The sequence below is a fragment of the Glycine max genome, chromosome 19 (genome assembly GCF_000004515.6).
Source record: "Glycine max cultivar Williams 82 chromosome 19, Glycine_max_v4.0, whole genome shotgun sequence".
In the NCBI taxonomy this organism is placed as follows: domain Eukaryota; kingdom Viridiplantae; phylum Streptophyta; class Magnoliopsida; order Fabales; family Fabaceae; genus Glycine; species Glycine max.
This window is the reverse complement of record NC_038255.2, coordinates 48,607,884-48,634,016: the sequence shown is the minus strand read 5'-3', so window position 1 is coordinate 48,634,016 and position 26,133 is coordinate 48,607,884. Positions and strand designations below refer to the sequence as shown.

The following is a 26,133-nucleotide window of genomic DNA, read 5'->3' as shown; positions in this document are numbered from 1 at the left end:
TAAAATATTTCATGTGATTATACTTTAAACATACGAACCAAAATTTTATGCAACACCTGTCTTAACAACTGTCATTGAAAAGTTCAAAAAATATATAATAATATTACAGACTAGATTTATAAATGATAGTAACCAAGTTGAATCAGTTGATCCTCGTATCACTTGTGTTTGACAAAACTCCATTACAGGAAAGGTGTAAAGATAAGAATCGAGCATTGATATTTGGCCTCTCAATTTTGGGGTGGATTGTGATGAAAAAAAAGTCAGGAATAGAGAAAAAAGAATAAAAAAATAGAGAGAAAATAATAGATGTAATAAATGATATAATAAATAGAAGGAGCCATGTATAATTAAAAAGGAAGAGAAAGTGAATGTGAAGATGATAGGTTTTTTTTCAGAATTTCCGGCCTCACTATTTTTATTTGATATATATTTCTCCACTTTGTGCAATGTAAATCCCTGCAAAAAGTATGATTTATATATTCTTAACACTTGATAAAATTATTTTGTTCGTGCCTGGTGGCTAACTCCTGTTTGACGTTTTATGCCACTAATGTCAGATATGATACAATATTTGGAAATAGGACACATTAAAATTATCGCATTTGGGCTAGTCAATGGTTGTGTCATGTTGGTTACATAGTTTTTAATTTCAGATTAAACAACTGGCAAGTATTTCAAACACAATACTTGATGAAAGATTATTTTCATAATATAAAATAAAATATAAAAACATAAGCATTTGAAATTTTTGGTTTAAAAAAATAAAAAAAATTATCGTATTTAATAGAAAAAAAATTTAATGACAATTTAGAAATATCATAATATGTCAAATTTCATTGAAAAAATTTAAGAATTAATTAAAACGAGTGAAAAATTGAATAAATGATTAAAGAGGAAAAAATTAATTTGATATGGTAGCTTAAAAAACAAGTGTCTTAAAATAAGAAGATACATAGTTAAGTGCGAAAAAATATGTATAAATTATTTTTATATTATAAAATATTATTATTTATTAAAAGAATTTAACTTAATTGATTAAGTAATATGTGTAAGTTGTTGTAAATTTTATATTTGTCTTTAATTTTTATAGATAAAAAAATATTTATTTAACTTTTTAAATACAGATAAGTATCATAAATATAAAATTTAATTTTTCTTTTATCTATTGTAACAAAAATATTAAATTTAATTTTTTATTACCAAAAAAATTAAGAGGTGTATTGGATTAAAATTTTAAAAGATTATTTTAACATAAAAAAATCTTGTATATTTTAAAGATTATGTAGGAATACTATGACTTATCAAATTTTTTTACAAGACTTTTATGATAATTTGTATTTTAATGAATTTATATCATAAGAATTTATAGGATTTAGAAGATGTTTATAGATTTATAAGATTGAAAAGGATTCCCTGAATTTTTAAAAACACATTCAAAATCACAAAAGTTAATGAAAAAATAATAAGAAATGATAAGATTGGATAAAAAAATAAAACCAAAATAATTTTTTAATAGCTATATTATTCTATCTTCATATCCTCCTATATTAACATTTCTTACAATAACATCTTCTCATTCTCACTTTTAGATTTGAACTATACATTTAAAATTATATGTTTGTTTTCTATTTTTTTTAATTACTACAATTATTTCATAATAAATATAATGATATGTTTAAATGAGATGCAATAATAAACATATACTAAAAGAGAATAGTGGAGATGAAAAATTGATATGAATAACGAAATTAAGGATGATAATCACACAAATATTATGTCAAACAAGTTATGGGCATACTCAATTTAGTTTTAGCACATAAAAATGAAAATTAATTTAATTTAGAAAATAAAAGAAAAGGTGCAGAGATGAAAAGTATATTTGATATTTCTCTTATTAAAAAAAATAAAAAAAATATATGACACATACATTTTAAAAAATTATATATATATATATATATATGTGTGTGTGTGTGTGTGTGTGAGAGAGAGAGAGATGAGAGAAAAAGAAATATGTTAACCAATAAACAAAGAAAGAAAAAATCTAATAAAATTTCAAAGATTTTTGTGAAATTGTTTAACATATATTTTATACTAAAAAGTATGATAAAATTTATTGAAATTCTTAAAAAACAATTCATCAAAATCTATATATTTTTAATACTAAAACACTTTTTATAAGTTATAAAAAGTCATAATTAAATACTACTGAATTTTATTAGTTTCTTTAAAAACTTTAAAAGTCTCAATTGAATAACACAAAACTTATTTATAGTATTTAAAATTTTTGATTAAATACCACAGATTTTTTTAGAAAAAAAGACTTTTAAAATCCTAATCCAATAAAACCCTAACTAATTAGTTATAAATTATAAAATACACTGGATAATGGATGGGATATACTCATAAGTAGCACTTAGTTAGTGGTATCCATAGATAATTTTTTACGAGGGGCAAAACGTAGATAATTTTCTAAGTGCGACGGGCTCGTTTAAGGTTAACCCTTAATCCGTGATTTATCCTACTTCATTAGTGAGAGACAGTGTTCACAAGAATCTTCTTACTCATCGAATTCACAGAGACATTCGAGACATGTAGTTGTATTTGTATAACATAAGTTTAAAAGATACAGATGCATTTGGGCTGTGTAGCATTGAAGCACTCTCAAAACAGAGGCAGCCACAAAAGCTTCAGTTTACTTACAAATACAAGCCGTTAGCAGATTTCACTAGAATTTTTTTCTACCAGACACAACTTTCTTGTTTGTTCTGTCAGTCAGTCCAACTTCCAACAGCTGAGCACAAGCCAGAATCAAACTTGCAGCAACCTCCAAAACACCTACTAGCCCTATCTCAATTCTCAACCTCATTTCTTACACATCTATGGCAATAACCACCGAAAATGTAAAGTCAAGCATGCTCACACTGCCAGGGAAAAATTATACTAATATTTACTATGCTACTACTGTAATACTAGATAATCATTATGCTGTAACGGTGGGTCTGCTAGGCTTTTTTCCTTCCATGGCATCCTTCTTCTTCCAACAGTTTGTGCAGAGGAATGGGCCTTCCCATGGATTAGATGCAGGAGAGAAAAAAGGCCCAGAGTTCATTGATAAACCATCACCAGGGGGTTGGTCCATTTGGCAAACCGCACAACGGAAAATACCAGAATTCTTGTTAAGCGGGAAATCCTTACCTAGCCTGCATTTTAAGAAAATATAGAATTTAAGAAATTGCCCAAGCATATACACCCAAATGCAAGAGAAATCATTCAATTCCAGTCACTTGTTCAGTTAAGTTGCTATTGCATTTCAAGAGATAGGTAAAGGCTCGAAACTCACCTTTCTGTAAGCATTGCAGAACCCTCTTCAAATAACTCCTCCACAACACCAACTGCAGAAAGCTTATTGGTAGCTTTGTTCATAGAGTTCTCAGATTTCTTTCCAAAAAATAGAAGCGAAGTTAGCATATTATGTTTCTTTCTTGGAATTGGTGGTAATACAGGGAGGTCCGAAGGAATAATATCTACAACAAGGCAAGTTGTATCATCCTTGAGGCCTCTTGACCTTAGAGCTTCCTGGAAAAAAAGAACAAAACAATGAATGTACTAAATCACGAACATCCATTCCTAGCACGGGAAGAATGCCAGAACTAATCATCACCTTAACCACTAGTTTTGCAGCAAGCTCTGCAGGTAGACCCCGACAAGACTTAGCAGCCATATCAGATGATAAAGCATCCCAAATACCATCAGAAGCTATAATAAGCCTTCCACCAGCATTTGAAAGCTGAGAAATCAATAGACAAATGTTTAAGAGCAGTGAAACTTAGAACTAAAAGCTTTCACATAAACAGGCCACCAAACAAAAAACATAATAATGAAACCAGCTCACCTTCACTTGCTTAACATGTGGTATTGGCACAATAAATTCTCCCACGTCTGTGTCACCTATAGATCTAGATAGGCACAATCCACCTGGCCAGCAGCGAAGAGGCCCAACCTATAAACATAAAGCAAACCAAAACTACTAAGTTTAAGCAATCTTTATTAGAAAGCACAATGGTGATTGCATCATACCTCATTGCCTCCAAATACATTGAGTCTTCCTACTTCACCACCGCTGGCAGTAACGCGCTCCCTCTCTTCTGCATTCTCTTCCAGCCTGTGATCAACTGTCAAGAGAGAAACAACACCTCCCTGAGTATCTAATATGCAGCGGGAATCTCCCACAGATGCAACAGTGATAGTCCATCCATCAACCAAAACAAATGTAGCTGTTGTTCCAGAAGTTTCCCCTGCAGATGAAATTAAAACATCAGCTTAAGCACACACAGAAGATCTGTGAGGCAAGCAAAGAATATTTTGTATGTACCCTTTTGCTGAAACTCTATGTCAGTCTTCACAAAACCAACAACCAGAGCACGAGGAAGAGCCTGAAGCCAAGCATCCCTGCTAATATCTTGAGGTATTGCACTCAAAACATTACTTAGCAAGTTTTCCTTCGCAAAAATAGCAGCTGATATACCGTTATGCCCATCAAAGACCTGCCAATCAAGAATTCCTTATGAATATCACAACCATTGTGGGAATAAATTGACGCTCCATTTGATCACTGAGAAATGCAACAAAGAGAAAAAAAATGCACTTCAATTCCCATTAGAAACCTACTAACCCTGAGAAACCACCATGCAAAACTAACTACCAACTCAGTCTTAGGTCTTGTTAGGTAAATTTCTTCATAAGCACTTATAAAAGAAAATAAAATAAAATAAAAAACAAAATGAATCAAACTTCTTTCTTAAGTTAAAATCAACTTATGAAAGAACTGCTATAAGTTGATTTTAATTTATGAGACAAGTTTAATTTATTTTACCTACTTCTCTTCTCCTATAAGTTATGAAGAAATTTATCTACATAGGACCTTAGATTTAGATCATATTCTCATTTCCTAATAGTATTCAAATTTTCTTTCAGACAGTTCCTTAAAGTCTAATAAAACGATATTAATAAACTTAAGTAAATATAGGCGTAAACCAAGAAGAAAAATAATACCGCAAAGACAGAAAACGCCGTTGATGCATCCCCGGGAACCCTGAGGCAATCTGTCTTGATCAGAAAGTAATCTTCTCCTTTCTTGGCCAATCCAGCTTGTCCATACTTCACAAAAGGTTTTTCAACTTTTCCATTTCGAAGCTCACGACCAATCAGAGTCCCCAATGGAACCGGCGCTGACTTCGCCCTCGATAGTTCTATCCTACTCATTTTATCTCAGTTCAGAATTCAACATTTCCAGAACCGCAGCAAGAAAACATACCTATTCGAAGAAAAATTAATAAAAATCCAAAAGACTAGCTGTCATCTACTAGATCTACGTGTGACACATCAGTCAACGTGACTTATTTATATCCAAAATAAGATCTAGCATGAAGCAATTAATCTAGAAGAACGGATCGAATAAGCATTACCGTGAAACAAACCAAAGCCTAAGTTTCAGACAAAAAATAAATAAAAATAAAGCTACTTTAATCCGGAAAAGTGAAATATCAAAATCACCGCCAAAGGAATTAATTACGAGCCAATATATCAGCAATTACGATAATGCAGTTCAAAGAGAAACATTTCGTCGGTAGGCAAAAGAGGGGAAAAAAACCGATTCACACAAAACATTGAACAATTTAATCGAGAAATGGAAAATTGAGGAAAAGCTAAAGAGAGGTGAAAATGCAGTAGATCGAGGAACGAGAACGAAGTACATTGCACACCGGCAAAAGCAGGGGCACTAGCGGTCCGATTGTGGAAGAGGGGGAGACGGCATTTTGGGAAGAGAGCTTGAGATCAAATGGCGATAAACCCTAGAGAAGAGAGAAGAAGAGACAATGAGAGTGGCAGTGACGGAGAAGAAGAGAGCCTTGCTTTGCTCCGTGACTGTGATTTGATTGGTAGAGAGAGAGAACGCGCAAAAAGGAGGTCCTTTTTGGTTTCTTGGGTACAGGAAGGAATCCTCATAATGACTTTTTTGTCCTAATCTTCCTTGTAAATTGTAACACACGGAACGGAAAGGACAAGGGCTAATCCTGTTTTTTTGACAATTACACACCCAACTCCCCTTTAAAAATAAAATAAACAGATTTTTTTATTTTTACCGTGTTACATGTTGAAATTTATTTATAGATTTTGTAGCTGACTAAATTTTACTGAAATTTTATTTCAGTCATTTGAATTTTGTTTCCCTTGGATGGCCGTTATATTTGTAACCCGGTTCTTAAAAACATTGTTTGAAAAAATTAAAAATATTATTTTTATTAAAGTATAATGAGTAAGCCTCAACTTGGTCACTAAACTTGGTCAGCATTGTGATTGTAGTTTCTGAATTTAATTAAACAAAAAAAGTAGTCTTTAGATATGTAATTTTATTACTTAAAAAATATGTAATTTTGTCATTCAAATGAATCATTTCATTAAGTCTTTTTTACTAATTTTAACAAAGTATTTATGTGTATTAAAAAAAACATTTACTTGAGAAATAGTCTCCAAATCTATATTTCATCATTCACATTCATCCATATATTATCTCATGTTTATTATCTTTAGGGTTGTGCACTTTTACAACTATCGTGTCTCTACATTGTATTATTATAACTACTTCTATCCGAGGACTCAAAAAGCTTTAGAATTGAAGGAACTTCTCTAACTAAAACAATGAAGCAATTTTAAAATCCAACTTAGGAGTTTTCTCATCCTCATGGGTGACAACGATCTCTATTGACGCGTGACAAGGAACTTTACCATGCAATTCCACTTTTTGAAGTTCGAGTAGGATTTGAGGTCAAAGAAATAAGTGGATGAAGAGCGGAATGTGTCAAAATCTTGTAAGGTAGGTTTAAAATTTTGTTTGTTGTTTCAATTGGGGAAATCCCTTAAGTTCTAAAGCTTTTAGCCTTCAAAGGCATAGATAGTAATCATAAGCAATGCAAAATGAAAGCTTGACAAATATGAAAATTCTTAACTCGTTCTTGTTGACTAGGACACGAAGGTCATTCCCTATGTGTATCCCCAATGCACTTAAGGTGCCAAATAGGAAATTTGGCTAACATGACAAACACGAGTTAATGTGAAAATGAAATATATATTCAAAGGATTTAAAAATATATATATATCAAATTCGGGGGCTAATATGACCGTGAATGCCAAAACTAGGGATTAGCATGACAACATATACCAAATTTTATTTTAGGACTAAATTAAAGTTCTGCGACTTTTACATCTATCCTTAAATTTTTCCCAAAAGTCCATACACATTTGGATTGTACAAACATGACATGTGGAGTGCACTAAGGTTCCATGTTTGTATGACTTAGAATGCTTTGTTAAAGTTAAAATAAAAAAACTTAACGAAGAACTAATAAGAATGACCCATTATAGACTCAAGGCCATTTTTTAAATTTAGTGTGTAAATTAACAGCGTTTGCCAGATTCAAGGACCAAGTTGGAAGTGTACTCAAAATATAATATTTAATACTAGATTTACACTGACAATTAATTAAAACATCATTTTTTATAATACTTTTAAGACAAAAATTATAAAACTCAACTAACTTATCAATATGGTGCATGTTTGATGTGAGAAAATCAAAGGTACACAATAATCATTGAGTAATAATATTATGGTATTCATATGGAATATAGTTTATAATTATCAATTTATCATAATTTTAATAGATTTGCATTCTCACTTAATCATTTATTAGATAAATTTAATTGATAATTCATATATTCTTTAATCACTTTTCCTTTTCACACTATTTTATATACTTTCATACAAACAATTATAACAGAGACTATGTTCAGATAATATATACTAATCAATTCTATCTCACAAAACCATAATAATATTATAAAAATATAAATAATTATTTGTTGTTTTGCCTTCACGATGAAAAATGAATGGATTATCTATCACCATAAAATTAAAGGGCAACCAATTTAAATACAGAATCCTTTTTTAGGAAGATTTGATTTTCAATTTGAAATCCCTTATTTTACTCTAAATTAATAGCATTATATATATATATATATATATATATATATATATTAAGTTTTCAATTTCATACAAACATAGAAAATCTTATTTCTTTTTCATTTCTTTTCTTTTGAGTTTTTTTTTATTTTCTATAAATTATATTTGAAATAGTGGTAAAATATCAAAATTAAAATGGTCTTTTATGCATATTTTTTTTTCAATTATTGGTTGATTATTGATTTGCATAAACATTATTTGTGGTTGGTACAATACATAACATTTTACCTTTCAAAATGCAATTGCTCTCCAATGTTAATAAATGTTTATTCTCTTTAATTGTTACTTGTTTGACTAATTGTACACTATTCCATTTTCTATTCAACATATAATTAACCTACCACATGCTTTGTTTTGATTCCACTCTCCCGTAGTCCCGTTTAACTTCTCTCTCTCTCTCTTTTTTTAATACAGTTATTATTTATATTTTGGAATATTTATTTATTGCAGTTTTTGTGTAATGGAACAAGTATCATCTTATAATGCTTATCAAGTGTATAGGGTCCCTGGTGCTTAATCATGCTGTAAACCTTCCTACTAAAGCAAATTTAAAAAATTACAAAACCATTTTATGCTAAGTGGACTACTAAAAGTCATCCAAACTGGTAAAATTGCTTTTTTTTATTTAAATTTTAAAAATTAAAACTTCTAATTTTTTAATTTTAAAATTAATTAACGAAAGTCTTAATCAAAACTGTCCATTAATTTAAATTTTAAGAATTTACCAAAATTATCAACTAAAACTTTACAGTTTTTTAATTTTAAAAAACTATGAATTTGTTAAATATTTTTTAACTTGAGCAATCTACCAATATGTTAATTTTTAAAAATAAACCAATTTATTACTGTTTATTTTTTAAATTGTAAAATCCTATCAATTTGTTAATTAAACCAACATAAACTAAACTATTTCTATTTAAAAAATATTTTTTAATTTAAAATTTTAAACTATCCCACTATTCTCATTTTAGCTTTTTTTTAAAAAAGAAATTACTATTTTTTTTAAAACTGTCAATTTTATTTTATTTTAAAATTCAAACTACTCCAATTTTCCATTGGCTTTTTTACGCTGTCCAATTTTTTATTTTAATTTTAATAAACTAAGAATTAACTATAAATCAAAATTTTAAAATAATTGTTGGAAGATTCATATTTGTTAATGATTGTATTGGATAGAGTAGATTTGTAACTCTTTTAAGCATCAGCATGTTAACTAACTATTGTAATAGATTTAGAAAGAACAATATTTTTATAAATTTATGATTTCATACCATCCCACTATTTTATAAACTTTTTCTTAAATAAATCAGTATTACTTAAATATTACCTTATTTTGTTTTTAAAATTCCAAACTATCTCACTACTTCCTTTAATTATTTCTATTTTGAAAAACATGAAATGTGTTTTTTTAAATAAACATGAAAATTATTTTTCCAACAATAAAATAAATATACGATAATGCCTATGTTTTTTTCTTTTTAATTTATACAAAATATAATATAATATAATAAAAATACGGACACACAACCATTGTCACTAATGTTGATTTAGCCGGGTAAAAATGTTATCGAAGGCAGTGAAGCAAGAAAATCAGGAAAGCCTTGGAAGAGCATTCTCACTTGGCATTCCCAATCCTTCTCTTTACATCAATAGACCCAGGAGTCTTTCTTGCTGGAGTAACTAGGGTTGGTTGTTTCCTTGATGGCACGGGAATGGGGATTAATGATGGGATCATGCTCCTATTTGCATAGAAGATTGTAGGAAAGACAAAAAACAAACATAGTTAATATCTTTGGCAACATAAAGTAACTAACATAAACTCTAATTAAGAGGGCCAATTACCTGGCTTCTAGGCTCTTTGTTGGTCTGAGATTAATTGGTTTCTTCCTTGCTTTAATGCCTAATCCGCTTGAAACGGTGATTGGTTTAGGTATATGTGCTGGCCAATGCAAGTCTGATTCTGAAGAATCACTAGTTGCAATCTCAAGCTCATCAGATTCATCTGTGATGGCCATATCAAACAATTCTTGGTTATCCTTTCTATGCAAGGAGTGGTCCATGCATATTTTAGAAGGCTCTGAGAGAAAAGTGGGACTTAACATTGGAGAAGATTGTTTGCTTTCTGTTTCCCACTGCCCCACGAGACTATCATCACTAGTTAAGCTGTCATTTCTGTTTATCGAAATCTTATCAACCCAATCCCCAGAAATTGATTCTTTGTCATCCTCCTTTCTATGACTTCTAACGGGTGGCCACGGAGGTGAATTCTTACGCATGTCATGGAGATCTAGGCTTCGTCTTTTCAACTTTGATGCAGCATTTTTCTGGCCCTACAAAAAACATTATACATGCATGCCAATGATTAATTTATATTATTATTTAGTAGTATTAATGTATTATACATCATACCATACGCATGTCTAGTGTATTTTCAAATTACTTTGACTGAGAAATTGTTGTGGTAAAGGATCACGGGTCTTAACCAATCTTCTAGTGACATGTAATTAATTTTTTTTTCATGATTTGAAATTTTGGTTACATGTTAGGTAGAGATTGATTGAGATCACATGATTATGGACCATCTAATAATTTATCATTTGAAGGGATTAAAGTAAATAACATGTTACTTACATTCAGGCTACTAGAATCATCTTTTGGTAGCTTACGGGCACCACCTATCAAACTACGTTGCATAGGAGGAGAAGATGCATATGATTTCAATTTGGGTATTTCATGACTGCTACTATTGGCAGATTGTTGGAAGTGTTCTGCTTCTCCTCCCTCCTTTCTCGCTAAGGCTGCCTTCAAACTAGCAATCTGGCAAACATGATAGTACAGAAATACTCAAACACACTGAACATTGTATTTGAAGATACAATGATAAAAACAATAAATAAATGTAAGAACCTGTTCTTTAAGCTCTTTCACATCTGAGTTATCTTTATTAACTCGCGCAGCACCGAGTTCAACAGTGGAGACTCGTTCAGCGAATTTGAGTGTGCTAAGTGTTTCTCCAAGAGCTTCTGGCTCCGGACTTATATGAACAAACATGAGAGTCTTTGCTTGCCCTCCTGAGATACAGAAAGCACTTCACTAATAACCAAAAGGAGAAAAACTTTTGCAGTATGTGGTCAAACAAATATTTAAGAGACATCATACCAAGAGAATCCTGAAGCAGCTGAGTAAGTTTGCTGTTCCTGTAGGGAACATGTGCATTCTTTTGGGCAAGGGAAGAAATGACATCTCCCAAGGCAGAAAGTGACTTGTTGATATGTTGAGCCTCCTTCATTCTATCCCCTGTGGCCTCTGTTTTATCAGCTCTTTCACTTCCTGCCAGGTCAACTAGATGCATACTACCACGAATAGTACTTCCTGATGTCAGGTTCTTTCCTTGAACATGAACTGTTAGGCAGCTGGAATAATATACCATAACTAGTTAGTAATATAGTACCAAATAATATGATGATATAAATGGTCAATGTAGCTAAGTGAGAAAGTACTTGAATGTGTACATACGCTAAAGTCTAAAACTAACCACAACAATCATGGAATTAATTACCTGTGAGAGCGACTACTACGATCATTCATGGCAGTAGAACCAACAGCACGATTCTTCTGTCCCAAGTTCATCAAATTTATGACATCAGAAGTGCATGAAACCGGAACAAGGTCGGCATCTGGCACATTGATGCCATTATGAGAACTGTTACGAATTTCTAATGTATGCAGGTGTTAAGGATTACATTAAGGGACAAGAGAATCAACAATTGAATATTGCATTTAGATAACACTATTAGTCTATATTAAAGAAAGGATATCTTTTAGCACCATCTGTAGTAAGTAGGTCTCTGACTTGCTCATTGTAAATTTCAAGCATCTGAACAGAGATTTCATAAGAAATGGTGTCTTTCCTCTGCTCTGAGAGATAGAAAAGATCTTTCAGCGCACGGTAGTTGACACCTATAGTTTCCTCGTTAATATCATCTGGTCCAGACTGCATCAATACGTAGTTGCATTAACTAATGAAGTTGTTTACAAGTGAGGGGTATAAACAAGGTTGTTTAAATATGTTACCATAGTGAATGTTTTTCCTGATCCTGTTTGACCATAGGCAAATATGCAGACATTGTAACCATCCAGAACAGAACGAATCAGAGGTTGTGTGTCTGCGAATACTTCCCCTGCAAGAAAATCGTAAAGATCAACAACGATGAAAATTGAAAACACACTAAGTAGCAACAATTTTAAAGGAAGGACAAACTAAGAGTCTAAGATCAACCTTGGGTTGCAGAAGGACCAAATACTCTATTGAAATTAAATGTTTTCTTCCCCTCTTTGCCGTATTTGGAAGGTGTTATGATCGAGATACTTCCCTCTTCCACGTTACCGACGGAGCTATAATGGCTCAGTTGCCCACCCAAGAAGGGTCGAACTCTACAGTACACCCTAATATTTCCTACCAAAATGCAAAAAATTTGGCCATTCAATCATTTAGAACATGAACAATCCAGGAGCAAAATTATATATATAAACATAAAAACTCTTGAGCATTAGAATTCACCTTTCAAATCCTGCACTATATTGTATAGCTTGCGGTTTTCGTCAAGAACTTTATGATATCCTGAAGCAGCAGAAGCTAGGCTATGCAGGTGCTTACCTATTAAGGTGGCAAAGCAAGTAGATTAGATAATTGATATTTTTGTCAAATATTGACTTAGAGGAATTTCTTTCGTTATTAAACTTACTTAGATTAATGATCTCTTTCTGATGTTCATTTTGCATGAATTGCATCCCTAATTTTGTTTGATGGACGATGCTTTTCAATTCCTGGAGAATGTTAACATCAAATTAGTTAGTTAGTTTACCTCGTTAATTCCTGAACAATGTCAAAATCAGATTTTTGTATATGTTGAAAATTACCTGGATGCTTCTATTTTGTGTTTCGACAATGTTTTGCTGCTTCAAAATCAAAATCTGGCGGCTTGAGTCTTCACGCTTGTTGTACTTCTCTTCATAATTTTCCTCTTGCTTATCTTGTATGTTTTGTTCATCTTGTAAGTCATGTTCATCTTGTTCGTCCTGTTCATCTTCCTTTTCTTCCATCTAAATAATCCCTCAGACAAAAAAAGTCAAGCAGTTGAGATTGTGATTATGATCAATCTAAACAATTCATCAAAAACTTGCAATACAGAATTATTTTTGGAATATGAATTGTACCCTTTCATTAATTGAAGCAGCTTCTGAAATTGAACATTCTGTTTCAGACGGTGCTTTATCTCCTTGAGTTGTTTTACACTGTCATAGTTAAAATTTTGACATTAAATTCACAAAGATTAAGTAATATGAATTTTTTTGCCACCAAGTATGAAGTTGAACATTGCTAAAAGAGACACAAACCATTTCCTGTCGGATTTGCATGTGATGCTCAAACTCCTCCATGACTTTGCTAAGCAGGGATTCCACTACCTGTTATAACAAAAGATGTCATATAATTAGTGTAAGAGGTATAAAAATAAAACCAAAGAAAAACGAAAAGTTCTGGATAAATTCATCGAAGAAAATTTGCTACATACATAATGGTGTAATGTACTTGTGTTATCTATTAAAAAATTAATAGGCCTTACAGTGGGAATTTCTTCTGGTTTCTTGTCAGACAAATATTGACGAACTAGTGAATTTAAGGAAGAAACAGAACCCTGCGGATACCAATTCAAAAAGCTTAGCCATACGACCCTCACCATCTTGACAAAAAGTAAAAAATTATAAACAATAAAGCTCCCTAACCCTTTCATTTAGATCATGCCCGGGATCACTCATATAACCATCTCTGTCCCCTGATGGCATAGTCCACATAGACTTCATAAATGGTTCCGAGTTTTTCCTCAAAAGTGTTTTACCAGTGGTAGGTGGCTTTGCAACCCCGCTATATTTCGACGACCCATTTCCTCCTCCAAATTTCCTTTCAGCATGGGATTTGAGCGCTAAAACACAATTCACTATCCTTGAAGACTTTCCTCCCTGTAAATACAACACATGGAAGGAAAACAAAAAAAGAATGTTAAATCAAAATAACAATTACTTTACACTATAGTAATAATAACAATGTCAATGACATTGATCTCAATCTAATGAGTCCATCAAAGTGCTAACAGAAAGTTCTAAGTCTTGCCAATAATCACCTGTTCCAAATCAGAAGCTTCAAAGGAAGGAAGCCCCATTTCCTCCACAGCCACAAGAAAATTCCTTACATTTTCAAAGTATTGATACACAGACAGTGCTGCCCCATCAGGAATAATAACAGAATCACAGGGGCCTTCAACTACCTAACAACATAGGTCCAAATGTCAAAGGAAAGTAAATACTTAAGGAGACAAGACAACATTAAGCCAAAAAACAAACACATATAAATATAATACAATAATACCTTGGACACTGCTCCAGGTTGAATTTTGTTAAGAACATTGCATAGAATAATCCCACTACGCAACCCAATCCTGAAGTCTTCTTCAGAAGGCTCGGCCGGCAAGTCTTTCCCTCCAACAACTCCAACTGTCTTCCGCAGCCACCCAGCTGCTTCATACCTTCTCAAGGCTGTAACACGAGACACGTAATCCATGTTATTCTTTCTTGAAGATCATTCAGATTTTCAATGTTTCATGCAATTATTAATGGACAAAACTTAGATGTGGTTCTTAAGTACTTTTGTTATTGTTCTTCAATCATAATTGGAGTTTGATTGCAGAACAACACACTACAAGCATTAAGAACTGCATCTAAGTTTTGTCCATTATAAATTTGTCTTTCCATCATTCTAGAAACAATCAATATCCTTTGTTGAAGCCAAAAGAATATAGTTTTCAACAAAACAAGTGTCAATTATGGGTTGAAACTTGAAACCAACATTCTTGGCCAAGAAAAAAGAAAAAGAAAAACAACATTAGCAATGAGTTTCACACACACACAAAATGAAATTGATTTACATAATGATATTCTTAAAGTAAAAAAAAAATGGAATTGATGCGTAAAGAATGGAGAGAAAGGATGATATATACAAGCTTCTTCAGCTTTTCTTGATGCCAAGTTGACGTCCAACCGGCCACCATGTTGTTGAAGAACATCTTTCACCACAGAAGCAAGAGAGAAGGTTAAAACTGGTTCTGCTGCCATAACTTGGCCTCAAGAAACTCAAAAAAAAAAGGACCAAGCAGATGGCAGACCCAGAAATGAATTGAAATTCTATATATTAACCAAAACAAAATAACTCAAAACTCGTATGAAAAAGCCCGAGTCTTGAGGAGAATGATACAGAATTCTTAGCTATGAAGGAAAAAAGTCTAGCTGAATTCTCAAAGGAAGACAAAATGAATGAATCTATAGACACTGTGAATCTGACAAGAGATTCAAGATGAAGTAGAACAATCACAGAGAATGTGAAGGAATTGAAGAAAGCAAAGAGAAAGAAAATGGCTTTGGAATTTCTGGTCCTTTCTCTCGCTTTCTCTTGGTTCTCTGGTCTTTCTCCCTCTAGTTTCCTGTCTATATTGACGTAGAAAAGCTAACACCGAACCTGGTTCCGAGCCTCTCGCTATGTCTCTTGTTGGTTTATATTTACCGGGTGATAAAAGACAACAGTTTTTAGTTTATATATGCTCTTCAATTTTGTGAAACTTTATCTATTTCCTATCTTTGATTATACTAATGGTGGTATAATGTATTAGTACTGACTGAGACTATGCACATAAATTGTAGAAAGTGTTTAAATAAAATAATTGAATATAAAACTATTATTGAATAATGTTTTAATAGATTGAGTAACTTCGACGAACAGTAAAATGAATTTCTGAAATAAGTTATAAAATGAGAAACTAATTAAAGGCTATTTATAGAAGTAACTATTTCACATTCTTTCTCTTTTTACGGAGACAATTTAGTGCTGAAAACAAATTTAGTTTTAATTATGGGTTTCTTGTCCCCCTCCTTCTCCCGACGGATGGGAGGTATGTCAGTACGATTGTAAATCTGTTCAATGTATTTAATGTAATGTAAAATTTTCTGTTTAGGTGAACGTGCTTATCTTTAGTTTGCTGTCATAACAAAATAGAATTTATTTTACATGAGATAAAAAAATTAGGTTCTGGATCTTACAAGTTACAACTAAAACTTTTTTATTTCTTTTAACTGACATGTTTGCAATGAGATGAAACTATATTTAGCAATAAATACTGTACCAATTTGATTAAACAAGTTCTTTATTGGCAGACAAAAAACAAGAGTTTAACAATTTTTTGATAGATCATCAGTAACAGTCTAATTGAATCCAAGTAATATATATGATCTTTACTAAAAAAAATTATCTGTGTCGGATTGAGTTCCTACAAAGTAAAGGGAATACAATAAACACTTACACCAAATAGATATTATCATTAAATATTTTTCTATATACAAATTGGTTCCATTTATAAATTATCTCAAGTCATTTAGTGAATGGATATAACCTTTTGAAAAGAGACATTTTATGTTAGTAATTAAAAAGATATAAAACCCTTCAAAAAGATATTTCTTTTCATAAAAACATACATTTTTATGAAATGATATAACCTTTCATATTTGCACATTTTCATGGGAAGATATAAAAAGATACAAACTGTCATTAATTTTCAAAATCTCTCAAATTAATGATTGAAAATTATGATAAATTCTAATACATATATACAAAATTTAAAGTTTATTTAGAGATGACAAATCCCTCTGTATTTGAGTTGAATAGGACGTCTTAATTGAATTTTTCATCATCTAGTTAGCTAACTTGGGAAAATGGTCTATGGGTATGTTGATTTCCATTTTGGAGTGCTATCCATTGCCGTATTAATCATAGCCATAAACTTTCATGGTAACTCTACGACTACATAGAATGGATGTTATTTTACTGATTTATTGCTCTAGACTATTTGAATAGTTCACACTTCTAACAATTTTGTATGTCAGTAAAAAGCAGAAGTGTCTTTGAGAATGGATACCGATATTGATTTGTGCAAGATAATTAACCATGTCCGGGACATTATTCTAAGAAATACATGAGGAATAACTTTTTTAAAAAATAATTTTCTTGGTGAGAGGGAATTGAACAATCGTGAATGGCATACAAGGTTTATGCACGCATCCATTATCAAAAGCTGGACCAATTGCTTGGTGTATTTACTAATCTAGCAATTCATTTTATCATTCATTAAACACTCCAGCTCCTCACACATCAATACAAGTAAAGCCTTGAACATGTTGTCATCATTAGGTTTTAAAGAATTTGGATACATTGTAAACGAAATCTAACATAAAATTAATGAATCATTTTGAGACCACCCACCCACAGTTGCCCGCCATAACAATGTATAAGTAGTTAGAATAACTTTCTGTACATTCATTAATTTGTCGGTTTCCCAACATAATCTAATTTTCTCTTTATAAATGGTTATCAAATGGACGTGTCAACATGAACCTATATATATATATATATATATATATATATATATATATATATATATATATATATATAAACCATGTATAGGGGCCTCGTATATGGATTCTTTCTGTTTCCTGCACTCTCCCTTTTGTAGATTCAATTAATTTTTTTTTAATAGGTTGGAAGTGATATGCTTCAACATTTATATTAAAAGCTTCAACTTTTCTGTCATGAGAAAGGCATCAAGAGCACATGAGTTACTTTGTGTCAGCTTATATTTTGGTCACCATGGACCATGGTTTCTAGTTCAACTTTTAAAGAGTTAATGTCTAAGCATCAGGAGCCTCTAATCCCCAACAGGCCTTGCTTCCTAAGCTATGGAATTGTTTTATGCATTATTTGTAAAGCACGAACATTCAGAAGACGAGCACACATGCAATGTTGTAAGACAACTAAAGTAGTGACTAGCATTAGCAATTTGTAATTTAGCTCCTAAATATAATTTTGTTTTCTGATACTCATCCTCAATTTTTTGGAAGGACTGAAAGTGAATGGAAAGAAAACACACATAATTATGTCTTTTTCTTTGTTTTGTTAAAGATAACATGAAAGGAAAATTTGATTCAAAAAATAAAAATTTAAATTTTTCTTTCCTTTTTGCTTTTCCTCCAATTTAAATTCAGAATTTTCTTTTCTCCTTCATTTTCTTTTCTCTCTACCAATCATATTAGAGACCAAGCAAACAGCAAGAAAAGGTCGAGGGGGGAAGGAATAAGCACTATGCTTTACAGATTGTCGCCATAGCCTAAACTATAGGTCCCAACTCTAGCCAAGATTGAAAAAGGTTGGGCTCATCACATGATAATATAAGCACATCGTATAGAAAACATCCATTGAGATTAGAGAGAAGAACCAAAGCATTTTCTTTTCAATCATTCGCTAAGGCATGATTTGTTTGTGGAAAATTATGCATAGACATTTTTATGCCATTAGATACTTAGAGAGAGAAATAAGAAAATAATGTAAATATGATAAGTGATATAATATGATAAACAAAAACAGATAAAAAGAAATGAACAGTGTTAATTAGATATATACTTATCATTACTCTTTCTAATGAATTATAAAGGAGTGAAATGCAAGGAACCGAAATAGGATAGATAAAAATCATTTACACTTGTTTAGTAGAAGAGTAATTATTGAGAGAGAAAAAAGTAACTTATCTGTGTCCACACACAAATAATTTTCTTCCGTCATAGGCGTAAAATGTTGCATAAAAGGAACCAGTTTTTTTCTTAAATATAAATAAAAATGTTGTAACATAAATATATAATTAATTTTATATTATTAAAGTATCATTTATTTGTTTCCAACAATTTTTCCACTCATTAAAATAAGTAAAGTCTGTAAAAAAAAGTAAACAGAAAATTTTCAATTTTTTATTTTTATCTATTTAAATAATTTTCACTCTGCTTTCTTTTATTTTTATTCTTCTCACTTTTTTCTCTCAATTTCACTTTTAAGTTTTAACCCAAATATATGATAAAATAGTATCAAAGTCACACACAACATCTACAAAAGAAGATAAGTTTAATACTATTTTACAAGAAAATAAAGTCCAACCAACATAATTCATGTTTATAAATTTGGTAAAGCTATAGAAGAGTATACTCTTTTAGAAATGTGTGTTTTTACAACAATTACCTTACGACGGTTCTTTCGGAATCGCCTTAGAAAACGAGTTAGTGGCATTTTTGTAATTATCTTACTGAAAAAAATCTTTTACGACGCACATTCTAAGATGGTTATTGAAAACCGTCTTAGAATGTGTGTTGGTCATAAAAATTAAGATGGGTTTTATTAAAAAACCGTTGTTATCTCAATTGAATTTAAAAGCCCTATATATGAGTGGTCCACGTGCAGCCAACAAAATTAGCCTCTGTCAACAAGTTTGTCTCTTGAACTTTCGTGGTCGCCCTCCGTCAACAAGTTTGCTTTCCCTCAATGAAGAGCTCCCTCGCGTGTGAAGCCCTTCGTCGAAGCGCTTAGTTCCCCTCAATGAAGCCCTCCCTCGTGCATCATCTCTCTCTCACTCGCAACATCGTCTCTCTCATTGGGTAGAAACCCTAAGTCCTAATCCCGCGAAGGATCAAAAGCAGAGGCTCCACATTCAGTCCTTGACCAACCCCTTCTTCTTGGGCTCCAACTATAACCAGCTTGAACCAATCCAAACCTCACTTTCTCCTCGGTTTTTTCGGAGATAGCATACGCGTTGAACAACATGCCTGATAGCATGCTTCCGTTTAGTGATAGAGTGGCAAGTACTAATATGATTTTTTTTTAATTCTCTGGTATTGGCCTATGATCAGGATTTTGTCAAGAGCTTTTTTCATCAAAATATTGGTGGAGAAGATGTCAAGGTTCTTTATTTCTTCATATCTTCTACTCATCTTTAAGTAAGCAAGGATATATATTTCTTTTAGTATTTCTTTTGTTACACATTAGAATGGTATGAATGAATGATTTTTATAATATACTTAGAGACAAAAAGAATTTTCTTACACATCAATTAGTTGAATGGTCACACGTTTTTATCAATTATTACATGACACTTAAGTAGCAGTGCATTGGTGTTAATCATTGTAATATAGCTGATATGGAGATGACTACAAAAAATGAAATTATTTTCTTAAAAAAATAAAACATTCTAAGACGATCTTGAGCAGGAATCTGTCTTAGAAAATCGTCGTTGTAGACGTCCACACTTTCTATGATATCTGATACGACGACGATCGATAATCGATGTTGTAAGTTACAAATAATTAATGTAGTACGCTTTTATTGTAGTAGTGGTATTTAACCTACACTAAGAGAAATAACTCCCTTAATGTGTGTTTGGATAAAATGTTACAAAAATATGTTTACAGAAATATTATCATCCTTAATTTTACTTTCAATTTACTTTTATTCGTTAGATTTATGTAGAAACTTATGCACCACATTTCCAACTTAAATCCAAACACAAACTTTATTACTTTTGTCCTAAACGTACCTTTAATGGAATGAACAGATTTCCAAACGTAGCCATAATAAGCTTACGAGATGCACACTGAAAACCCATAATTCAAAATACAAAATCAGGAGGTTTAACTTAACAGCTATCGCAATGGCTATTCCGTCAATTCACAGGAGCACCATTTCCCTCCAAAGTCCAAAGCTCGCGCTATGCTTCAAAGACGTGGTTCGGAGACTTGCCTACCTAACAGCTTCGGATAAAAACAAAATTTTTAATTTATTTTGATCTTGAGATAAAATCAGCTGTAAGAAATACTGTACAGTACATGTTTTCATGTGGGCCCAAATAACATAACGCCGCCGGCGTTCAATAGTAATTGTTGCCGGCCCAATAAGAATTTGGATTTATTATATTAACACTGGATCCATAATAATGAGCCAGCAACTTTTTGATTTCTACATGTGAATGGTCGATTTTAGTATTTTTTTTTGGTAATGATGGTCGATTTTGTATGAAATGAAATTAATAGTAATGATGGTAAAAAAAAATAATGGTAACGACTAATAATAATCTATAAAACTTTCTGCTTCAGAAGTTCATTATTATTATTTTTAAGGAGGAAGCCTGAGTTCCATAAAAAAAATTCATACAGTTAAAAAAAAAAAAAAAGGCTGAGTTCCATAAAAGAAACTAATATTAACATCTACAAAAAGAAATTTCTCACCTAATCAATATTTTAACTGACAGCTTTCGTAGCTCAGTTGGTTAGAGCACCCGTTTAGTAAGCGGGAGACCATTGGCCTCGAGCACCGAGATGGGCACTCTACCATTTAGATTTTATTTTGATATTCGTTCCTCGTTCTTTATAGAAAACTTTATACTACTTGATAATATCTCTTTTTCCCCGCGTTTTTATAAAATTATCAGACAAACCCTTCAGTCTTTACCGGGATGCTTTCCACTAAAACCAAATCAGAAATTCTCACACTGAAGTAAAAGCTCAGAACTTGGTACATATTACATAATTGTAAGATTTTATTGAGAACAACCCGTTTCTTTTCTACTTCAACTAAAAATTTAGAGTTCAAATTTTCGTTACAAAATAATTCTTTTGTCACAACATCAATGCAAAATACAGTCAGAAAACTAGTCTAGTTCTTCTTTTTATTCTTAGAGTTGATAATATCTGATTCTGTGAATGATTTTTTGACAAGGTCAGATAGGGTCAACTTCAGATCAGAGGTCAACCTGGAAAGAATCAAGGACAATGCGTTCACATCTACCATAGCCCTGTGAGCTGATCCATCCACTTTAATTCCGTAGAGGTCACGAAGGGCAGCTAGGGATGTTGAAGAAAGTGTTGTTCCTGTTGACATTGCAGAAAGTTAAGGTTTTCACACGAAAACAAGTATTTGTGTGTTACGAGAAGCAGAGAGAAAGAGACCTCCGGACTTGATTAGTTCACGGGCTAAAGGAAGGGTGTCCAAAAACAACCAATTAGGAGGAATCTCTACAGAATAACGTCGTAACTCATTAATGATGAAGGGCACGTCAAAACAGCGAGCATTATGAGCTACAAATATAACATCTCCCCCAGGCTTCTCACGACTTCGAACGTATTGCAATAAAATGGGAATTAGGTCCTCCATCCTGCAGAAAATTCCCAAGAGCACAAAAATACTCAATAGCTACCCTCGAAAAATTACAAGTGTCAATAGATTCAATCATCAATGTCAATAACAAATCAGTTCAAAATCAAATGGTAAACGTGATAATTACTAGAAAATATGATGTAAACAACTCAGATTAATAGCATATAGAACATATAAAACCAGAAACTTGAAATAAAATTCAAAAACTGCATCTGAATATGTTACGATTGTTGAAACTCAACTTCCCCTTATCAGTCTGTTTATTGATAGTGAGAATCTTTCCTAATTGGAAAATAACAAAATCATGCATTTTATAGCTAGTGGATGAATAGAATTTTAGTATATTCAGAAATTAACAAATTTATACAAACCATTAATTATGTAAATGAGGGCGAGCCCTAGTGCAGCGGTAAAATTGTGCCTTGGTGACTTGTTGGTCATGGACTCGAATCCGGAAACAGCCTCTTTGCATATGCAAGGGTAAGGCTGCGTACAACATCCCTCCCCCATACCTTCGCATAGCGAAGAGCCTCTGGGCAATGGGGTACGAAGAAGAAAAAATTAATTATGTAAATATTTTGAAGTAAATCTACAGACCATAAGGTGGTACCCAGACAAGTTGGGTCATAGATTCTTATGTCCATCATGATGAGTATATTTCTACCCCTTTTATCCTCAAGTTGTTGTGAACATGTGATGTGACACAACAAACTCCTCATAAAATCAAACATAATAATGTGAACTTTCCTTTATTATTTCCATAACTAAAATCCACTCATTATATATAACGAACATATAGTATCCGCTTCAACCTTAGTACATGGTTAGTAAAATCTTCTTCAACAACTGCTGTAGCTCTCTTGTCGGTTTAAACCATAGATTCTTGCCCAGTCATGCTCTTTAGACATATACCTCAACAAGGAGAAAAACAGAGGTGCCACTAACCTCTATTTATTGAACTGATAAGAAGACATGAAGAACTTCAGGACAATTCTACACCCATTTCATAGTGAAAGATGAATAATAGGACCTTGGAAGGAAAGGCTTAAAAAATGTGCAATGATCCAATAACCACCCAAACATACTCCTATGAAAGGCATTTCCAATAAGATAAATATGGGGTGATTTAATATGCTGCTTCTCCAGTCTACAACCCAGTTTCTCAGGTTTCAGCTGTTTTTTTTCAGTCTGGATGCTTGCTAGACAGGAATACAATTTACTAGTTTTTTATATGAAATTATCATAGGCATGAAATAGGAGGAAGTATATGATAACAAATCAAAATTGAAGAGCTTAACTTTTTAACTCCCCAAGTAAACTAGAGAACTAAACTGTTGTCACAAATGGTCATACTATGACCCTAAGAAGACTAGGAATTAAAAGAAAACAAAAACACATCTCTCAATCTGTGATAGGAACCCCTTTCAGTAAAATGTAAACTCTGTATTTGCAAATGAAACTAACAAGGAAGAAACAAGAAGAGCTAAACGAAAGCTCCCAAGAGGCTTGGCTCCCAAAACTATCAATCATATACACATGACCCTATTCTTTCTCTCCTCTCTACATATATCAGACCTCTCTCCTTCTCTCTATAACTAATTTCCCTCCATTGGGCTCAATTTCTTGGTTCCTAACATTCTGCCTAGTTTCTTTTGGGGGTGGGGGTGGGGGTGGTCTTTTCCGAGGCATTGCTTCATCCATTGGGTGTGAGACTAATCTATGAGGCTGTGTTGTAAAGACACGATGGAATACTTTTGTGTAGCAAAGGTAAGCATAATCCTAGGACCCAAGATATACAAGAGCTATAAAAGTTTAGGTTACCTTGGAACACCAGGTTTGTTGACCATATGAGTAGTAATGCCATGAATATGTGAATTAGGAACTTTGCATTGAGGGTTTACAAGAGTCTGAAAAGTGCTGTTCTCGCCACCCTGAAGATCTCGAAGTGCAATTTCAATGATTCTTTCATTCTCTCTGCTAAACCCTGTGGTCTCGATATCAAAAACAATAACAGTATAGCTCGACAAGTCTTTATTCTCAGCAATCTCTTGTTGTATGTCACAATACTGAATTTCTTGGGATTTATCTAGCTGTGTTTTATTTACATTTACTGTAGCATTTGCTAAAATGGTTTCACTCAAAATCTCATGCTTGATACTTTTTGATTTGGTGCTCCCCTTGCCTTCTATATTTGTAGTTATAGGTCTTGTCCACTTCTTTCTCTGTCCTCCCTGAAGACCATAAATTCTAGAACCAAGCAGCCTGACGTTAGAATTGTTTCCACAAGTTGTACTGAAACTGTGGAAGGTTTCACCCCAGCAATTAGCTAAGCTTTGTATTCTAAATCTAGGTACATGCAACAATGAAAAAATCATGGAGCCTGTCTTCATTTGAATTCAATTATGACGAGTTATTTGATCAAGAATTCTTCATCCAATGAGTCAGCAGCTACAACCTGAAAGTAAATAAAACAAAAAAAAAGAAGGTAAAAGACAAGCTAAGAAAAAAACTCTAGAAGCAAGAATTAGCATACAAGTCTGATATTATAATGCTAAATCCAGAATAACAGCATGCCATAAATATATAGTTGGTAGTTATATCTTGCAAACTTTTGAAGGATTAAGAAACATATCATATTAAAACGGACAATTCAGGGGATGGACCAATGAATTTATCCAAAATAATTTCATGCTAAGAATGACAAGTTGACAACTAGACCCTGTTCAAACCCCATATACAATTATATATCAAATCCCAAGTCATTATGAAACTGAACAAAGAATTACAGAAAAGCATTGACCAAGCAACCACCACGGACTAAATGCATTACAAATTTACAATGATATATGGCTTTTTCCACACAGGGCCAGCAACAAAATCCCACAGAAAAAATAGAAGATGTTATTCCTTAAGAACAAAATAGGTGAACTGAAAAAATGAATTGAAGTGATTTCACGGGAAAAACTCTCACAGGTTTATCATTATCGTCACATGAATTCATTATTCCAGAAGGATTACAATTCTGACTTAAAAAGAAAAGCACTCCAGCATCAATTTATAAAACAAAACGCATACACTTGTAACCGTAGGCGAACTGCGGCGAGGTAACAATCCGTTTTATCAATATGATATGAATAACTGCAATAATGTTCAACTCTCTAGCAAAAATAATGATCGGGAAGCTTACATTATAGTATCAATTAAACCTATTATTGAAACAGACCAATCAATTTGACAAGGCTTTATGAGATGGAAATCATGGGATACACTAATTAAATCAACCAGCCTCGTACAATCTTAAACTAACAGATAAAAACAGGAATTGTTTATCCAATAATATCTTAAGCAAGCAAACAAAAAAAGGCAAGACATTTTCTGCGGTTCATAATCTCAAACAACAGGCAGATAGTGCCACGAGTAAGTGGATACAAAATGCCATCCGTTTCAATAAAATACTACCAATTTGTTTTCTGAAATATTTTCTAAGCAATTTGAACAAAGATAAACATTTTCCAAAAGGTGGTGAAGGATTGGAAATGATTCAAAGGTGAAAAGAAAATGAGTTACCTGAAAGAGGGTGTGATTGAAACTGAAGAAGAAAACCATTTGGAGGAAATAGGTAGTTATAGTGTATGAGAGAGATGTTGGGATCGTGCTCCGTTCAACAACAACGTAAGTTACGGATCGCCTATTGTTTCACTCTAACTGTACTCAACTTCCCTCTCTCTCTCTCTCTTTATATTGTCCTACTACTGGGTCATGTGTGATGCAGGGTAAAATTAAATTTAAAAAAAAAACATTATACTACATGTTAATTTGTGTTTGTAAATTAAATTAATAATTAGTAATTGGAAAATAAAATATTTATAAATAAATATAAATTATTAAAATAAAGTGAAAATGTATTAATAAATAAAACATAAATGTG

At 32.3% G+C, this 26,133-nt stretch overlaps 3 protein-coding genes across 4 annotated transcripts; all 3 read right to left on the bottom strand.

Moving 5' to 3' along the window:
* Nucleotides 1–2,584: 2,584 nt before the first annotated feature.
* On the bottom strand, nt 2,585–5,988 carry LOC100807886 (probable protein phosphatase 2C 5). Of its 2 annotated transcripts, none has more exons than XM_041012727.1 (8): nt 5,766–5,988; nt 5,056–5,317; nt 4,376–4,547; nt 4,081–4,298; nt 3,896–4,003; nt 3,665–3,790; nt 3,344–3,579; nt 2,585–3,203 (listed from the first exon to the last, which is right to left on the bottom strand). In XM_041012727.1, the coding sequence occupies exons 2-8, from the start codon at nt 5,263–5,265 to the stop codon at nt 2,984–2,986; spliced, it is 1,290 nt and encodes a 429-aa protein (XP_040868661.1). In that variant the 5' UTR covers nt 5,266–5,317; nt 5,766–5,988; the 3' UTR covers nt 2,585–2,983. The 2 variants fall into 2 exon arrangements, with proteins under 2 accessions (XP_040868661.1, XP_006604795.1); XM_006604732.4 differs by having other exon boundaries at nt 5,056–5,257; nt 5,757–5,980.
* A 3,543-nt stretch (nt 5,989–9,531) lies between these two features.
* LOC100799535 (kinesin-like protein KIN-14I) lies at nt 9,532–15,575 on the bottom strand. Its single transcript, XM_003553661.5, has 19 exons — nt 15,133–15,575; nt 14,505–14,671; nt 14,260–14,403; nt 13,865–14,098; nt 13,705–13,776; nt 13,478–13,546; nt 13,298–13,375; nt 13,001–13,183; nt 12,826–12,907; nt 12,642–12,737; nt 12,360–12,536; nt 12,155–12,261; nt 11,899–12,074; nt 11,640–11,801; nt 11,240–11,493; nt 10,988–11,151; nt 10,712–10,897; nt 9,923–10,410; nt 9,532–9,819 (listed from the first exon to the last, which is right to left on the bottom strand). Exons 1-19 carry the CDS (start codon nt 15,245–15,247, stop codon nt 9,696–9,698), a joined length of 3,078 nt encoding a protein of 1,025 aa, XP_003553709.1. The 5' UTR covers nt 15,248–15,575; the 3' UTR covers nt 9,532–9,695.
* A 6,016-nt stretch (nt 15,576–21,591) lies between these two features.
* On the bottom strand, nt 21,592–25,925 carry LOC100807346 (exonuclease DPD1, chloroplastic/mitochondrial). Its single transcript, XM_003554577.5, has 4 exons — nt 25,773–25,925; nt 24,027–24,660; nt 21,998–22,203; nt 21,592–21,919 (listed from the first exon to the last, which is right to left on the bottom strand). The coding sequence occupies exons 2-4, from the start codon at nt 24,593–24,595 to the stop codon at nt 21,705–21,707; spliced, it is 990 nt and encodes a 329-aa protein (XP_003554625.1). The 5' UTR covers nt 24,596–24,660; nt 25,773–25,925; the 3' UTR covers nt 21,592–21,704.
* Nucleotides 25,926–26,133: the final 208 nt, after the last annotated feature.

Excerpts from the sequence above, each read along its gene's own strand:
- LOC100807346 (XM_003554577.5), bottom strand. The coding sequence starts at position 24,595 with ATGAAGACAGGCTCCATGATTTTTTCATTGTTGCATGTACCTAGATTT. Across the intron at positions 22,204-24,026 it reads AACAAACCTGGTGTTCCAAG|GATGGAGGACCTAATTCCCA; the intron begins GTAACCTAAACT and ends AATTTTCTGCAG. Across the intron at positions 21,920-21,997 it reads TGAACTAATCAAGTCCGGAG|GAACAACACTTTCTTCAACA; the intron begins GTCTCTTTCTCT and ends CAATGTCAACAG.
- LOC100807886 (XM_041012727.1), bottom strand. The coding sequence starts at position 5,265 with ATGAGTAGGATAGAACTATCGAGGGCGAAGTCAGCGCCGGTTCCATTG. Across the intron at positions 4,299-4,375 it reads CATAGAGTTTCAGCAAAAGG|GGGAAACTTCTGGAACAACA; the intron begins GTACATACAAAA and ends TTTCATCTGCAG. Across the intron at positions 3,204-3,343 it reads TCTGCAATGCTTACAGAAAG|GCTAGGTAAGGATTTCCCGC; the intron begins GTGAGTTTCGAG and ends CTTAAAATGCAG.
- LOC100799535 (XM_003553661.5), bottom strand. The coding sequence starts at position 15,247 with ATGGCAGCAGAACCAGTTTTAACCTTCTCTCTTGCTTCTGTGGTGAAA. Across the intron at positions 13,547-13,704 it reads AACCAGAAGAAATTCCCACT|GTAGTGGAATCCCTGCTTAG; the intron begins GTAAGGCCTATT and ends TTGTTATAACAG. Across the intron at positions 11,494-11,639 it reads CGTAGTAGTCGCTCTCACAG|CTGCCTAACAGTTCATGTTC; the intron begins GTAATTAATTCC and ends ATATTATTCCAG.